Raw genomic sequence first — 14,175 nt, forward strand, 5'->3', positions numbered from 1 at the left:
CAGTTTCATTTCCAAGAAGATATAATTTTATATAATTAAGATCTTACTACATAACATATTTATTTTCACATTTTCCACTCAGTATTGTACCACAGTTTTCTTTTGTCATAAAATGTCTTCAGTGTGTAATTTTATAATTAAGGTACAATTTACATAGCTAAAATTCACACGTTTTAGCACACAGTTCTGTGAGTTTTGACAAATGCATAGAGGCATGCAACCACCACTCCAATCAAGATGTGGAATAGTTCCATCATCCAGGAAAATTTCTCTGTGCAGTTTTGCCAGCACCTTGCCTCACAACCAGCCCCGGGCAGCTACGGATCTGTTTTTCAGAATATCGTTAAGATGGAACCATATAATAGGTAGCCTTTGAGTCTGGCTTCCTTCACTCAAGCACAATACATTTGAGATTCATCCATGTCATTTACAAGTACTGGTAATTTGTTCCTTTTTATTGATGAGTAGTATTCCATTGTAAGGATGTACATTAATATAATTTTAATGTTTGTAAGAAATCATTGTATATGGTAACCCATTTTATTTATGCATTCCCCTAATATTTGGATATTTAAGATGTTTTATTTTTCACTATTATAAATGCCATTGTAATGAACATCATTTTTTTATAATTGTAACTATTTTGAAAAAATTTTGTTGGAGTATAGTCGATTTACAATGTTGGGTTAGTTTCAGGTGTACAGCAAAGTGATTCAGTTGTACATATACATAATGAACATCTTTATGCAAAATCACAGTCAATAATTTCTTTAGGTAGATTACTGGGAAGCGAATTACAAAGTATATTATAAATATTTTTAAAGCACTTATGACATTTTTTAAACCTTAAAAAGGTTTTTTTTTTTTTCTTCTTGCGGTATGTGGGCCTCTCTGCTGTAGCCTCTCCGGTTGCGGAGCACAGGCTCCGGACGCGCAGGCTCAGCAGCCACGGCTCACGGGCCCGGCTGCTCCGCGGCATGTGGGATCTTCCCGGACCGGGGCACGAACCCGTGTCCCCTGCATCGGCAGGCGGACTCTCAACCACTGCGCCACCAGGGAAGCCCCCCTTGCATTTCTTTATGTGGTTCATAACCAGCTTGACTTAAAACTCCACTGGTGTTTATAATCCTTTCTCCCCCGCTTCTCTTTTTCAATAGTCACCCCGTAGAACTGACTCGAAGTTTCAGTGTCATCAGCGAGGCTTTGAAATTCTAAATCATGGAGACCAATCAGGAAACTTCTCTCTTCTTGGTGAAGATCTTGGAGGAACTGGACAGCAAGCAAAATACCGTTTCCTACCAGGACCTGTGCAAATCCCTGTGCACCCGCTTTGATCTGTCCCAGCTCTCCAAACTGAGAAGCGTGCTCTTCTACACGGCTTGTCTCGATCCCAATTTTCCAGCCACGTTATTCAAAGACAAGATGAAATGCACCGTGAACAACCAGCAATCGAAGAAAATCATGGTGGCGGCAGATATCGTGACGATATTCAACCTCATTCAGATGAACGGGGCTACAGCCAAGGAGAAGCTCCCCAGCGGCCGGCAGAAGATGCGCAAGAAGGAGGCGTCCTTTGACTTGGGCCGCTCGGACACGGAACTCTGCACCGCGGCCCAGTGTGAGTCCCTCAGCTGCGAGCTGAGTGACCAGCCTTTCAGCCGGGGCTACCCCACCCGCCAGTCTTCCAAGTGCCGCAAGATGGACTGCAAGGACTGCCCGCAGTTTGTACCTGCCTCCGAGCCCAACTTCCTGCTGGGGGTCAGCAAAGATGTGAAAAACCGGGCAGCTTCCCTGGACAGGCTGCAGGCTCTGGCCCCCTACTCAGTGGCCAGCCCTCAGCCCTGTGAGATGCAGAGAACCTACTTCCCCATGAACATCGAGAGCGAGTCCATGTCCGATCAGGACTCCCTGCCCCTCACCCAGGGCATCAAGGAGACTTTCATTTCTAATGAGGAGCCCTTCGTGGTCCAGTCCTGTATCCAGAAAAGGAACATCTTCAAAGAGGAGTTTCACAACCTGATGACTGTGTCCCCCGAGTTGGCCAGCCCCGCTAACAAGGCTGAGGGTGAGCACGGGAAACCCCAGGGCCGAAAGGAGTCCCACAAGACACCCTTCCCCAATCACAGCTTTGAGATGCCCTACAACAGCCAGTACCTGAATCCCGAGTACTCCCCTGTTCCTGACAAAAGGCGGGCAAAGCACGAAAGCTTAGATGACCTTCAAGCCTCCACGTATTTTGGACCCACTCCAGTGATGGGGACCCAGGAGGCCAGGCGCTGTCCCGGGAGGCCAGGCAAGCAGACCCCCTGGCCGGCCAAAAGCTGGAGCCTAAACACTGAAGAAGTTCCTGACTTTGAACGGTCCTTTTTCAATAGAAATCCCTCTGAGGAGAAGCTCCGCTATCCAAATCCCAGCAGCCAGACCCCCAACTTCCCAACCCCAGACAGGCGCCCAGCTTACCTCATGCCGCAGGAGCAACAGCCAATTCTCCCCGTTGGCTACGCGGCCAAGCCAAACGGGCTCAAATCTAAAGAGATCTCATCCCCCGTTGACCTGGAGAAGCATGAACCAGTCAAAAAGTTTAAAGACAAGAGCATTAGCTGCACCAGCAGGCAGCTCAGCTCAGACACCAGTAGCGTGGGCACCCAGACCGAGCAGCACGTCCTGGAGCCCAAGAAATGCAAAGACTTGTGTGCCTCTGGGCAGGGCAAGTACAGTGACAGGCACGCCATGAAGCAGTCAGATGACGACTCGGAAGTTGTCAGTGATGACATCAGTGACATTTTCCGATTTCTTGATGACATGAGCATCAGTGGCTCGACGGGAGTGATACAGTCATCCTGCTACAACAGCACAGGATCTTTATCTCAGCTTCACAAGTCGGACTGTGACAGTTCACCGGAGCACAACCTAACCAAAATCACCAACGGGCTCCCCAGCAGCAAAGGAGAAAAGGGCAACCGGCCTGAAAACAGCCACCACTCGGAAGAGGAGTTGAAGACCAGCGTGTGCAAACTGGTGCTCAGGATCGGTGAAATTGAACGGAAGCTCGAATCGCTGTCGGGTGTCCGCGAGGAGATCTCCCAAGTCCTGGGCAAGCTCAATAAGCTGGATCAGAAGATACAGCAGCCTGAGAAGGTGAGTGTGCAGATAGATCTGAATTCCTTGACCAGCGAGGCTCCATCCGATGAGAGCGCCTCTCCCCGGATGTTCCATGCACACAATGGCTCCCACGGGCCCAAACTGGAGAACTCGGCCGACTGGTGCTGCTCAGACGCCAGCGGAAGCAACAGCGAAAGCCTTCGTGTCAAGGCGTTAAAAAAGAGCCTCTTCACCAGGCCATCCTCCAGGTCCCTGACGGAGGAGAACAGCGCCACAGAATCCAAAATCGCCAGCATCTCCAATTCGCCCAGGGACTGGCGCACCATCACTTACACCAACCGCGTGGGCGTCGGAGAGGAGGATGTCAAAGACAGAGGCCCTGGGGAGAGTAAGGACTGGCATCGAAAATCTAAAGAGGTAATGCACGTGTAAGCTCGCGTAACTAGGCAGCAGCCTTACTATATAGCCCTGGTCTGTTTCCAAGCCTGGAAGCTTACATTACACGAAAAAGAGGCCTGCCCTTCCTGTGCTCGTAATCCTTCCAGACTTTCCACGTTAGAGCAGAGAGGACAGCATAGCCTGGTGGTTGGTCCCGCCAAATTGTCCATCAGCCCGGAGGAGCACACGCTGCTGTGTTGCCGAAGGGAGAAAGCGTGACTCAGATATTGGACTGGTGGTTTGAGACCTGATTTTCATAGAATGGGGAACATGGCAGAGCAGACAAGCATCACCAAGGATTTCTTCCTGTCCTTCCTGAAAGGGCAGGATGCAGGCAAAGAAAAGGAGGGAAATGACTTAAAAGCGAGCTAGCTCCTATGGCCCTTTCACGTACTTTGTGGCATGCGTGGTGTTCCTTTTTAAAAGTGTGAGGTTTTTTTCATTTTCAGATCAATAGATTAATAGATGATTCGTAAGAAAAGAAGATAAATGAAGGAAATTATTCACAGTTCCACTGCCCAAGGATGGCAACTCTTTTTTTTTTTTTTTTTTTTTTGGCGGTACGCAGGCCTTTCACTGTTGTGGCCTCTCCCGTTGCGGAGCACAGGCTCCGGACGCGCAGGCTCAGCGGCCATGGCTCACGGGCCCAGCCGCTCCGTGGCATGTGGGATCTTCCCGGACCAGGGCACGAACCCATGTCCCCTGCATCGGCAGGCGGACTCTCAACCGCTGCGCCACCAGGGAAGCCCGAGGATGGCAACTCTTAATATGATGTCTTTCTTTGCTGTGGAGGTTTTTTCCTACCCAGTTTTATGGGAACTTGAGCATTTTTGCACCTTTATAGTCAGCATCTTTCTGTCAGTGCTGGAGTGAGCACACACACACATACTCACATTCCTTCTTCTTCTCGTCCCCTGAAGTAAGGATGATTTGTTTCAGCGGTACTTGTGGCTGCTGGTCTTCCTTCTAAGTAGGTTACATTGAACCCTTTCTGGCCAAAGTGATACCATTTCAATTTGTTGCTCATCTCAATTCCCTTCCCTGATTCCAAAGGTCAGTGGACAGACCACGGGGCCTCCTGAGGGCTCGGAGGACCAGTCGTCAGAGAGGGAGTGAAGAGGTGTGGCTGCAAACATTGAACACAGAGCGGGAGGCTGAGTCCCTCGAATGCCAAGAAGGGCGAGCTTAGAAAATGGAGCCCTAAGGAAGTTTTCAGGGTCCAAAGCAGGGAAAGAGAGTAAAATAAGAAGTGATTTTCTTCTGATCCCACAGGAACCTCTGGTACCTGTGCCGGCCACTGTTCTCTGCGGTAGCCACTTACAGCACGTGGTGTTGGACAGAAATCCGAACATGCTGTGCGCTGACACTCGGACGAGACGCCCAGCTGTGGGTCTTCTCCTCTGGCGCTGCTGTTCTGTCAGTTAGCTGCCAGAGTCTGGCCAGCTTCCTGGGGCCCTGGGTCTTAGGTAGCATTGAAAATGGCCATCTAGAGCACTCCAGCGGCTTGGCACTTCTATAGATATATCAAGTTAAACTGAACTAGCCATGCGTCCAACCAATAAAATGTCAAAGCCCCCAGAAACCAACAGAACTAAGCTTGAGAAAAATCCCTTGAAATGCACAGCTCAAAGCTGCTAGTGTTTGGGGTGATTGGTCTTCCTTTGGCCTCCTTCTGTGACCTCATTGCTCCCTCCCGATGTGTGGCTCTCACCGTCCCTGGGCTGATGCCGGCCATGGTGGGGACCAACCCTGGGGCCCTTCTGAACTTTGCTCCCAAATCTCTAACTGCTGAAGGCCAGCTCCCCGAGATGTCTGCCATGGGCTGAAATCTGAAGGTCCCAGCTAGATTTTCTGTTCCTTCAAAGCCAGGCTTCCCTCTCCCTGTACCCATTCTGGGGTCGCCATTCTAGCCATTCCCCAAACTGAAGGGGCGTCTCTCATCTCTGACTTCCCTCGTTGGCTCTCTCACATCCAGTTGGGCTGCTCGAGCCTGTGGATTTATCTTCTCTGATGTTTCTTTCTGCTTAAATCCACCCTCCCTCCCCCACGTCCAGGCTCCTACCACCTCCCACATGGGCTTTGGGGGCACATTTGTAACTGGTCTCTCGTGTTCATCACCCCCTCCCGCCTCTGCCGCCACTTCCATCTCATCCCATCCACCACTGCTATGCTCCCTTTCCTAAAGCTCAACAGTGTCTCCTGTTCCCAACTCCTCCTTGACTCCCCTTTGCTCAGCAAAAAGTTTCAAACCACTCAGCCCGGCCACTCAAACCCTGGACATGTCATGTCCTTCTCCCCAACAGGAGGGCTCCAGTTCACCCGGACTGGGCCCTTCTCCACCTTGATACGTCTACCTGGTTTTCCTCAAAAGTGACACCCTCATTCACTCAGTCACTCATTCAGCAAGTACTGATGAAGCATCTGGGATGGCCAGGCCCCACCCATCCCACTGTCGAACCTTTACTCACGTGATTCCTCCATCAAGAGTTTCCTGTCCAGGGGCTTCCTTGGCAGTCCAATGGCTAAGACTTCACCTTCCAATGCAGGGGGTGTGGGTTTGATACCAGGTCGGGGAGCTAAGATCCCACATGCCTCGTGGCCAAAAAATCAAAACATAAAACAGGAGCAATATTATAACAAATTCAATAAGGAGTTTAAAAATGGTCCACATCAAAAAAGAAAAAAAGTGTCCTGTCCACCTCCTCGGTGCTGATCTAGACCCAGTTTCCCTCAAGGCCTCTTAATTCATAAGCCTCTGAAAGCCTCCCAAGATTACTGCTGGTCTCTGATCTCCTGCCTTTCATCCTCTTTGTTCCGACAGAGTAGATACCAACCTTTATTTTAAAAGTATCTTAGGTATACATACCGACTGCCATGTTAGAACGCAAACGCCTCCATGGTAGGAGCAGGGAGGCAAGCGTGGGCAGCGGGTAACTTTCCATCTCAGAAGCGAGAACAAATTCAAATCCTGGCTCTCCACTTCCTGGCTGTGTGACATTGGGCCAGTTCCTTAATCTCTCTAAGCTGAGTTTCCGCATCCACAGCGGGGATTATAATGTTATAGCCTTGCCGATGTTCTCGAGAAGCTGAAATGGGATATCGCGTGTTCAGCCCCGAGCACAACAGGAGACACACACAGTCAGCCCTCGGTTAATTGCAGTTATGATGCCTTGGTGTTATTATTGGCACCTGCCCTGCCCCCAGCTCGGCACGGGCCCTGCATGCCGTGGGAGCCCTCTGAGTGTTCGGTAGTGGTGATGAGCTGAATGAATAAAATCAGGGACACCTTTTAGAAGATACTTGGGTTTGATGAGCTAGAAAATAAGAGGACACCTCACTTTCTTATTTGGATTTGGCCAAGTTTATCCTGCTTTCTCTGTAGCAGCATCAGCGGTCTTAATGGTTTGGAAGGGCTCGGAGTTACACTGTATTTGAGCAAGAGCTGATGGGTCTAGTTTGCTGGTAGCTGGGAGTGTGCTCCTGGACCCCGTCCACGTGTAGGATACGCACACTCCCACTCACACACGTTATCTCATCAGGTGCTCACACATAAACTCTCCCTTTCCTGACACCTGAGCCCATTCTCCCCCTCTTGCTTATCCACACTCTCCCTCACTCATGTTCTTATTTTTCCTTTTTCTTTGTCTGTTGCTCACACCCACAGCTCTTCTGGCTCTCTGCTTCATGGGCACGACTCCATGGTGTTGGGATCCATCCCTTTAACAAAGATTGGAGTGCCTTCTCTGGTATGATTTTGCTGAGCGGGCGATTAAAAGGTGCTCACTATTGTCCCCTGCCTTCGGGGAACTCACAGTCCAGCGGAGGAGACAGCCAGACAAACAGGCAGTTACAGTTCAGTGGGACAGTGCTGGCCGCGGGCTCTGTACACAGTCTGAAGCGGGCACGTAGATGGGCGCTGACCCGGTCTTGGTCAGGGAGTACTTCTGGAGGAAGTGACATCTATGTGGAGATCTGAGGGCCTCAAGTTAGAAGTAGAAAGTACCAGAAGACTCCAGTTATAACAGGGCTCATGGAGAACAGAACCCCCTTTTTCGGGCGGAACTCAAGGACTGAGAACGTAAGTGATGCCAGCTGTGTTGGGCACCTTCCTGCCTCCAAACTGTGGTCCAGACTGTTCCCTTGTCTTGAAGGCCACGCAGAGGTCTCTGAAAATCACTAGAGGCTCCCAACCACGTGCTTTCTGGCTTGGCTTCTTCCATCCAGAGAAGCAGTGTGGCATCAGTGGTTTCAGCCAGCTCCAAGGGGGAAGGACCCCATATCTTTTACTCCTCAGTACCAGGTAGAAATTGGTAAGAGAAAGAGGGGGCAGTGACTTCCCTGGCAGTCCAGTGGTTAAGACTCTGTGCTTCCATTGCAGGGGACGCAGGTTCGGTTCCTGGTCGGGGAACTAAGATCCCGCGTGCCGTGTGGTGCGGCAAAAAAAAGAAAAAAAAAAAAAAGGGGGAAGTACTATGCGGTGGTTAAGCAAAGCTTCTCTGAAGCCAGATGATAGATTTAAATGCCAGCTCCTCCCGTTGGCAGCTGTACACCCTGGGGTAAATTACTGAGTCTTTCTGGGCTCCATCTCCTTACCTGAACAATGTGTGTTAATAATAGTAGTCATGGTATGAGGGTTAGATAAAATCATCTCTTCCTGGCATAGAAATGTTGGGTCGTTTGAGTATTATCAATGTCATAAGCTTTTCCTAGTAAATTTCTCCCAGTCCAGATATTCTTTCTATGTGCTCGTGAATAACTGCATGTTGCTACCCTGGCAGAGCCCAGTGATGAAAAGCTGGTGTCTGCCCACTGGCACTGTGGGCTCTCTGACGGCATCTGTGTCGCTCTCTGGACTCCTCTGTGCCCCTCTGCAGGCAGACAGGCAGTATGACATCCCCCCGCAGCACCGACTGCCCAAGCAGCCCAAAGACGGCTTCCTGGTGGAGCAGGTGTTCAGCCCTCACCCCTACCCCACCTCCCTCAAGGCCCACATGAAGAACAACCCTCTGTACACAGACATGCGGCTGACGGAGCTGGCGGAGGTGAAGCGGGGCCAGCCTTCCTGGACCATCGAGGAGTATGCTCGCAACGCGGGTGAGAAGGGCAAGCTGACAGCCCTGGACCTGCAGGTGAGCCTCTCACTGCCCCGGGTGGGGGGAGCCCAGCCACGCCCTGGCGGATGCAGGAATGGATAGCGGATGCCCTAACCAGCCCCCTCCCTCACCTTCAGCTCCCTGGGGCCCCACCATGGAATTCTGAACCTGCATACATCGTAGAGCAGAGATTTTTCGCAAGGAGATTGTTATTTTGCTTATTGCTTCGTAAACACGTAGCGGTGGGAATGCTTGCTTGATTGATTGATCGACTTTGGCCATCCGATTTGCTAACGATGCGTTTAAGACTCCATACCAAGTGCAGATTCTCGTATTTGCTCACAAGACCTCAGCCCAACTGTTTAATGAAACACAAGCTGATTTCTCCTTCCACATGTAGCACGTGGGATAAAAGCATATTTGTGGGAGCCGAGCTATGGATTATGTTTCTATACGGAGCAGTCCCAGGTAAGCGCCATCCCCGGAAGCTCTGTGAATACAGTTGTGGCTGGAGGGCATGTTTTCTGTTCAACCACAGGCAAGGCTGGGTTTTGGCCACTTTCATTGTGGTGGGCAGTTCCACCTGGTTCCATCCACACTGCATCTATCTGTGTGTCTGCATCACCTCGGGAATACAGGAAGTACCCTGTCCCCACCTGCCAGCTAGCTTTGTGGGCAGCGAGGCTATCATCCCAACGCCACCACTCACGTACGGGTCCCAGCAGGTCCACACCACTTAAAGGGCAGTTGGAGAGATGCCAGTGGGGGGGTGGTATGGCAAGGTCTCCCCTGAAATGACCTCTCTCTAAAGCCAAGAGGGCTGCAGGAGGTGCAGTGCAGTGGCGAGAAAAGAAATGTGTTTTCCTGCAGTGTGGGTTCTAAGCCAGGGTTCCTTTGCTGTGTGGCCTGGAATGTTCACCTGTTTGAGCTTTGGTTCCCTCACCTGTTAAATGTCCATAATAATGTCTAACTTTCAGAGTCACTGTCAGAAATGAAAATAATGTATTTAAAGTACCTGGCGTTAAGAAGTCACCGAAAAGGCACTTTGGCGCTGATGAAATGATGCTGAAATCGATCAACTCTGCATGGGGCTTTTTATCACGGTCTCCCGCGCAAGGCACAGTGGCCTGCAGGCGGGGCTGATGATATTCTTCTCAAGTTTATAAATGAGGAACTCGAGGCCCCAAGAAGCACAAGAACTTGCTGCAGGTCTGACAGGTCTAAATTCATAATGGGCTCTCCGGCCATAAGACTCCTGTACTTCCTCCTATGTTACCTTTCCACCATGTCATTTTTCTATTGATGACAGTATAGTGGAGCTTCATGTCACACAAATGACTGCAGTGACATTTGTTTATGTTGGGCCCTAAATGACAGCAATTATGGGAAGGGACATCTCTGGCCAGATCTTGAGAGTCAAGTGGGTGGTGACATCAGGACCACCTCAGAGGTACTCCTGGCCCCTGTCACCTCCTGCATGTTTTGTCCCCATGCCAGCTGCACGCCACTTGACCCTTCAGGCCACGTCCTCTCCTGTCACCATCCTGCTGGCAAGCAGACTAGATAGGATTTGCTTCTCCTGCAGGAGGGCCCCAGTGCTCTCCTGTGGCTACCACACTGCAACCTGTGGGTATTGGATGCCACGAGCTGCAGGTGAGTCAGAAAAGGCCCAGAGGTGTGAATGGCTCACCTGGTGGAATAATCAATGTTTCACCAGTATCATGGGATGACCTTGACAGGAGCAGATTAGCTGAATGAGCCATAGACTGAGAAACACCTTTTTAAAGTTTTGGAGGCAGAGTCTGGGAGATTTCGCTCCTACAGATACATGCAATTTTAAAGTGTCAATTTTTAGGAGCGTAAAGGCAAAATTATAAAAAATAAAAGATCTTTAGATTAGAGAGCTTTAGGTGACATCACTTAAAAATGCAAAGGATCTAGTCTCTGTGTATCTAGTCTCACAAAAAAATATAAGACAGGAAAGAGTTCAGTAGCCTTTCGAGGGTGTTTGCAGCAAAACCGAACAGGCATCAGGAGCTCGATGAAGGCAGAAAGGCACCACCCTACTTGTTTTCATCGCTTTGCAGAGACCCAGGTACTGTCTTAGGGCAGCTTCTGCATCTGGACCATCTTCTTGGGGCCTCATGGCATCAAGATGTAAATTTGCCACCAATGGCCACTTGAGGGTGCAGCAAAGGTACAGGCCCCGTTTCCATTTCCAGTGCTCAGCAGGAGTAATTAACAACCGAGGATGCCCCCTGTGTCCCACTGGGTGTCATGAGAGCTTGCGGTTATTGGAAAAAGTAATTAAAAATAATTTACTTCACAGGATGAATCCCAGCCCCTGAAGCATAGCTACCCATGAAAGGAAGCCAGTTGCCTTCTGTCTGAGCTGGAGGGAATAAGACAAAATCTGATGTGTCGTTTACACACTGTTTATCTCCTTGGCCCACCTTGGGAATATTGGGAAGAAGAGGTGGTGTTTCAGCCTCCCTGGTCAGAGCCTGTCTCCGAAGTGCCAGAGCAGGGAGAGCTGCTCCTTCAGCCTTCCACCCAAACCCGCCCAGCCCTGTAGACCAGTCCCCAGCTTAACATGCCCACCTTGGCTCCCTCTCTCCCCTCTAGGGTACCCATTAAATTGCTGAAGAGCTTTCATGTCCAGGGAAACAGACCGACCCCAAGTGCCCATGGAGGACAGAGCTGTGTTGGGGAAAGAGCTGCAGCCCAAGCATAAGGACACTTGTCCTAACAGCCGGAGCTGGGCAGTAGCAGAAGTGCCCTGGGCAACTCAGGGAGACCGTGGCTCCTGGGACTTAGCAGAAGTGCTGGAGTAGGAGTTTCTTGCAAAGTCTGAACAGACAATCCTGCATTTTAAGGACTTTTCCATCATGGAGCACGTCCTGTGTCTCATGGTGTGGGTCCTCGCAATGGCCAGCATTGCCTGCCACTCCTCCCTGCCCTTCCAGATAACATGAATAATTGGAAAAGTCTTTGAACCTTGTGCCTCCGTGAGGAAGGGGACCTGGGAGGATTTCAGGGACCCCGAAGTCCCATTCTCTTTTCATTATGCAACATTGTACAGAATATTCTAGAATACTGGCACACTCTTCTCTAAAGGGCCAGAGAGTAACTGCTTTAAGACTTTGCAGGCCTTACAGTCTCCATCACAACTGCTCAACTCCGCCAATAATTGTCTCGAGCAGCCATGGGCAACTTGTAAATGACTGGATATGGCTGTGTTTCGACAAAATATTATTTTGGGACACAGAGATTTGATTTCATATGATTTTCACATACCAATGACTATTGTTTTCCTTTTACTTTTTTTCAATGATTTAAAAATGTGAGAACCGTTCTTAACTGGTAGGCTGTACCAAGGCAGGTGCTGGGCTGTATCTGGCCCATGGGCTGGAGCCTGCTGGCCCCTGTACTGGAAGGCCATTAGAAACAGGAGAGCAGGGACTTCCCTGGCGGTCCAGTGGGTAAGACTCCGTGCTCCCAATGCAGGGGGCCCGGGTTCTATCCCTGGTCAGGGAACTAAGATCCTGCGCGCTGCATGGCCAAAAAACAAACAAACAAACAAAAAACAAAACAGGAGAGCAATAAGGCAGCCAGAGGAGTCCACGGCATGTGGGTCATCAGCATCCCAGCAGGAAGCAGATGGCATACTCACAGATGATGGGAGTGGGAAGGAGAGGACTCTTGGCGGCGGTGTAGGCAGGGTTTAGAGCCCGTGAAGCGCCCAGGGACCAGCATGAGTGAGAGGCTGTTGCTGCCCTTGGATCTGAAGGCCAAGGAAAGAGAGCTGTTTCTGAAACCCACCAAGACCCACAGCTGTGAGAGCAGGTACCTGATAGAATTGTAGCCCATCAGGGAGGGAGCAGGGGGAACTGTACCCCACTGACTGAATCCACCTGGGATGTGTCCATATTGGCTGGTCTCCTGGGGGCACAGAGCAAGGCAGAAAAGAACAGAGAATGGTTCTGAAAGGACAGGTGGAGAATGACTAATATGTGTTAGAGTAATCAATATTCCAATAACATAGTACAACTGAGTTGGTTTCTTTTTAAGTTTTGGAAGCATTTGTTTTGTAATCCTGTGTGTGTGTGTGTGTGTGTGTATGTGATTTGTAACATGCCCATCTTTATGAGCGTTAAACAATCTGAGAAAATCTTCAAAATGGATATTTTGCTTGTGTTTCAAAGATTTAGACGACCTCACTTGGAATTGCAATGTGTTGCTGCTTTTATGTGTCAGTCACATTATTAAATGTTTGCCGTAAAATGAGAACACTGCCTTTCTTTATGGAAAGAGATTAGAGCCATCCACGGGGAATGGGATTCCTGGGTGATAACAGGTTAAATATAATATTTCTCCTGCAGACAGGCATTAATCTCAGGGAGGCTGGGAGACAAATGTCAGTGGGTGGGGGTCTCTCCCACTGGGGACCCTGCACCTGGCATGGGGGTGGCCTGCCACTGGTCTGTAGACCTGGCCTGTGAGCAGTGGCCTGACAGATGTTTGAAATGGAAATATTTTATGTTTTGTTTGAACTGCTTATCTGGGAGGTGCCTTTCATTTTTCAGTAGAGGCTTTACTGAAGAACTGGGAACCAAATCAGCGTAATACAGTAGCCTTGCTTTAGACACCTCTGTTCTTAGGGACCGTTAGTGGAGAATATTTTTCAGTGACTTTCCCTGCTTCCCATGCAGCAGGGCCAGCCTGTTCTTGGCCTTATGCCCTTGAGGGGTAGAGTCTTGTTTCTCGGCCCTATTTTGCTTGCTCCCAGGAAATCCCTGGGTTTTCCTGTGTCAAGACCATTGTGACCTGTTTTTTAAAAATATTTATTTATTTAGTTGCACTGAGTGTTAGTTGTGACAGGCGGGCTCCTTAGTTGCAGCACATGGGCTCCTTAGTTGTGGCATACAAACTCTTAGTTGTGACATGCATATGGGATCTAGTTCCCTGACCAGGGATCGAACCTTGGACCCCTGCATTGGGAGCACAGAATCTTATCCACTGCACCACCAGGGAAGTCCACCATCATGACTTTTGTAGTAGGAGAGGGGCAGGTACAATCTAGGATGTGCGGGAGCCTGAGTCCTTGGTGGTCCACCTCAGGAGGGGCTGGTGGGCAGCGCTGGACTCCTCGATCATCTCCCCTGCAAGCTGCAGACAGCTCTGAGATGCTTCAGGGGTGATGATAGTCAGAACGGCTTGAACCTGTTGCACATATTCACCATATTTCTAACATCTTCTCTTCACTTTTAGACTCAAGAATCTTTAAACCCAAACAACTTAGAATACTGGATGGAAGATATTTATACTCCAGGCTACGACTCATTACTGAAAAGGAAAGAAGCCGAGTTCAGACGAGCCAAGGTCTGCAAGATCGCTGCTCTGATCGCTGCAGCCACGTGCACAGTCATTCTGGTCATTGTCGTGCCCATCTGCACAATGAAGTCATGAGCCGCTGGACATGCAATGTTGCCTACGGCTCATGACCACCGACGTCTCCCTTTGTAGTTTAAAATCACGTGCC

General features: G+C 49.8%; 1 protein-coding gene across 1 annotated transcript in view; it reads left to right on the forward strand.

The window, feature by feature from the left end:
* The window catches only part of MINAR1 (membrane integral NOTCH2 associated receptor 1), a 36,536-nt gene extending 22,361 nt beyond the window's left edge, over nt 1–14,175 (forward strand). Inside the window, exons 2-4 of the mRNA XM_081228649.1 lie at nt 1,158–3,519; nt 8,415–8,669; nt 13,905–14,175. Of these exons, the coding sequence (XP_081084775.1) occupies nt 1,219–3,519; nt 8,415–8,669; nt 13,905–14,102 (2,754 nt within the window). The 5' untranslated portion in view covers nt 1,158–1,218 and the 3' untranslated portion in view covers nt 14,103–14,175. The remainder of the gene's footprint in view (nt 1–1,157; nt 3,520–8,414; nt 8,670–13,904) is intronic.

Source organism: Mesoplodon bidens, assembly GCF_964165515.1.
Source record: "Mesoplodon bidens genome assembly, chromosome: 3".
NCBI lineage: Eukaryota > Metazoa > Chordata > Mammalia > Artiodactyla > Ziphiidae > Mesoplodon > Mesoplodon bidens.